Source organism: Lactuca sativa, chromosome 5 (assembly GCF_002870075.4).
Source record: "Lactuca sativa cultivar Salinas chromosome 5, Lsat_Salinas_v11, whole genome shotgun sequence".
Lineage (NCBI taxonomy): Eukaryota > Viridiplantae > Streptophyta > Magnoliopsida > Asterales > Asteraceae > Lactuca > Lactuca sativa.
In genome coordinates, this window is record NC_056627.2 from 307,164,833 (window position 1) to 307,168,678 (window position 3,846).

A 3,846-nucleotide genomic window follows, 5' to 3' on the forward strand; every position below is an offset into this window, starting at 1 on the left:
TATAAAATAAATTATTTTCGCATTTTGCTACGCATATGGTCTAAATAAATGTTTTTTTGCACGTAAATAAATGTTATTTAGCACTATTATTTGACAACTATAAAATAAATTATTTTCGCATTTTGCTACGCATATGGTCTAAATAAATGTTTTTTTGCACGTAAATAAATGTTATTTAGCACATTAGTGAATTTTATTATTATTATTATTATTATTATTATTATTATTATTATTATTATTAGTATTATTATTATTATATTTGTACCTAAGGTGACTGTCCATAATTTCTTATTCAAGTAGTTATTATTTTTTATATGTACTTAACCTTTTTCGATTAATAATCATATCTTTGTGTATGAGAAACAATATCAGTCGCTATGTATACGACGTATTGAGAAATGAGAATATACATGCATCGATTATCAACATTATATATATTTGCATTCCACCGGTCATGATTCATAGAATTTTCAAAAGGCAAATGACATAAAAGCCCTTAAATTTTCACAAAAATATCGGTTTACTCTTCCACGTGTTTTAGTTCTGATAAAGTTGGTTGTTTTGTTTACTTTGTTCATTTATACATTTTTAACCGTTTTCCAGTTAACCTACCGGTTACCTGATACCAGTAAAGCCCTTGAGTTTTCAAAATTGTTCGTATTTACCCTTAAGTTTTCAAAAATGTTCGGATCTACCCTTACTTTGATTGTTATTTTGATTATTATTATTATTATTATTATTATTATTATTATTATTATTAATAATACGCTTTTAAATGTATAAAAATATTTTTATAGAATTAAAAATATATTTACTTGTATTTAGTATTTAAAAATATATTTATCTTTATTTAGTATTTATATACATTTGAAAATCCAATATACACTTTTAAAACATATTTATATATTAAAAATATATTAACTTGTATTTAGTAGGTATAAATATATATGTATTTCGTATAAAAATATATTGTATATATATAAATATAAAAGTATCTATTTATAATGTTTATATTGTATAAAAGATATAATTATATGTATTTGTACATATTACTAAGTATAAATATGTAATTATTTCACACACACACACACACACACACACACACATATATATATATATATATATATATATATATATATATATATATATATATATATGACATGTATTTATACATATTTATATTGTAAAATACATATAAACAAAATAATTTTTAATTATTTGGATGATTCATCAACCAAAACAAAAAAAAAGTTTTTGGTGTTTGCTTACTAAGTATAAATATGTATTTATTTAATATTTATATGCATATGATAGTTTTTATACAAAATAAATACATATTTATATCTATTTTTATACAAAATAAATACATACTTATCTATTAAATACAATCCAATAAATATATCTATTAAATACAAAAAAACATATTTATACATTTAAAAATATTTTTATTTGTATTTGATAGATATAAATATGTATTTATTTTGTATAAAAACTATCGTAGGCGTATAAATATAAAATAAATACATATTTATGCATAGTAATATGTACAAATACATATAACTACATATTTTATACAATATAAACTTTATAAATATGTATTTCTATATTTAAATGTATACAGTATATTTTTATATAAAATAAATATATATTTATACCTACAAAATACAAACAAATACATTTTTAATATATAAATATATTTTTAATGGAATACATAGGTTTTTTAAATGTACATAAATACTAAATACAAATATATATATTTTTAGAAATATATTTATATTAATAAAAATATTTTTATACTTTTAAAAAAGTGTGTATAAAATATTTTTATATGTTTAAAAATGTATTAAAAATATATAATAATATAATAATAATAGAAATAATAATAATAATAATAATAATAATAATAATAATAATAATAATAATAATCATCATCAAAATAACAATCAAAGTAAGGGTAAATCTGAACATTTTTTAAAACCTAAGGGTAAACCCGAACAATGTTGAAAACTCAAGGGTTTTACTGGTGTAACCGGTAGGTAGGTTACCTGGAAAACGGCTAAAATGATATAAATAACAAATTAAACAAAACATCCGACTCTACTAGACCTAAAACACGTCTAAGAGTAAAACCGATATTTTTGTAAAAACTTGAGAGCTTTTATTTCATTTGCCCTTTTCAATAATAATTTTGACATAAAATGATTATTAAGCAACTTATGAAAACCAAAGTGAATTTATAATAATAAAAAAAAAGTTGTCTATAATGTTCATGGAACATGCAAATTGATCACCACATGAAGTTTGAGGTGATTTAATTGTTGAATTTTACATCGCAAAGCTATTTAATAAGGTTTTTATCATTATAATACTATATATTATGATCTAGTTTTAGTGAGTATATATGGAGGATTTCTTTTGAAAGAAGCATTTTCCAAATAATCACCAATATTGAACTTATAACGTCAAGGGTACTCCCACCCTCTTGTTTTGTACATATGAGCATAGAGCCAAAAAAAAAACCTAGATAGGTTGCAAGCCACAAATAGAGGGTGTTGACTTTGTAACTCACAAATGTCAAATAGTTTGCATAATGATTTGACAACAAGAAATTGATTGTATTGATATCCGTGTATTAAAAAAGAAGATTTTATAACCTCCAAATAATGACCGCAATTAATACTTATTCATCACCTATAAGTAGGCATGTTACACTAAATTTAGTATAACGACCATCCATTTTAATCAAGTTTCTAGTTGAAGATCTTAAGATATGGCGCCTAAGAGAAGTTTGGGTCGCCAAAAGATTAAAATGGCGCAAATTCAGAAAAAATCCCATCTGCAAGTGACTTTCTCAAAGAGACGAGTAGGGCTGTTTAAGAAGGCTGGTGAGCTTTGCACATTGTGTGGGGTTGACATTGCTATCGTGGTCTTTTCTCCGGCTGAGAAAGTCTATTCATTTGGCCACCCAAAAGTTGACTCAGTTGTTGATAGATTTCTAACCCGGAAACAAAATCATATGTCTACAAATTTACATCTTGAATAGGCGCATAGGATAGCTTCAATTCCTGATCTAAATTTGCAACAAACATACATGCGGGATGAGTTAGAAGCTGAGAAGAAAAGAAGGGAGACGCTTGATGAAATGAGGAAGGCTAGCCAGAGCCAATTCTGGTGGGAAGCACCAATTCAGGACTTGAATCTCCATGAGCTTGAACAACTAAAGGATTCAATGGAGGAACTCAAAAAGACTATCTCTATACAAGTCAATAAGCTTTTCCTCGAGAATTCGAACTATGTGCCAATTTTTGGTACTAATAATATTACTAGAGGTGATGGTGATTATTATTAGATGAAGCCTAAACCCAGCATATCAGCATCTTGTACTTCTTCTCACGTTCATAGCTATGGCCATTTTTAAGCAATTGTTGATGTTTTTGGGGGATTTGCCAGTTAGTACCTTACTAGCTACTATCTTTTTTAAATTAATTTACATGTATATACACCGGTCATTCAACGATGATTCTTGCTTGACATCGTGTTTGGAATAAATTGAAACCTTAACACGATTAGTAAATTAAATTTATATTGAAATCTCATGATCTAAGTTATTTTAAATAAACTTCAATATTAAACTAGTAAAAAACCCAGCGGGTTTGTAAAAAAAAAAAAGATAAGAGACACTGGATTATGAAAGTATGTATGATAAACTTTTTTGTTTAAATATTAATATCTTACGTACATTTTAAACGATGAAATCATCAAAAAGTAACCACATCTGTGCTTATACACTAATAATGGTGGTACACAACATGAATCTTAAGAATCCTTAAACCTCATTTCAGCTTT

General features: G+C 25.0%; 1 protein-coding gene across 1 annotated transcript; it reads left to right on the forward strand.

Annotated features, from left to right (window-relative positions):
• Positions 1-2,770: 2,770 nt before the first annotated feature.
• On the forward strand, positions 2,771-3,418 carry LOC111888505 (agamous-like MADS-box protein AGL62). The gene is given in 1 exon segment (XM_042902132.1): positions 2,771-3,418. A coding segment is annotated over 1 exon segment (648 nt).
• The last annotated feature ends 428 nt before the right edge of the window (positions 3,419-3,846 follow it).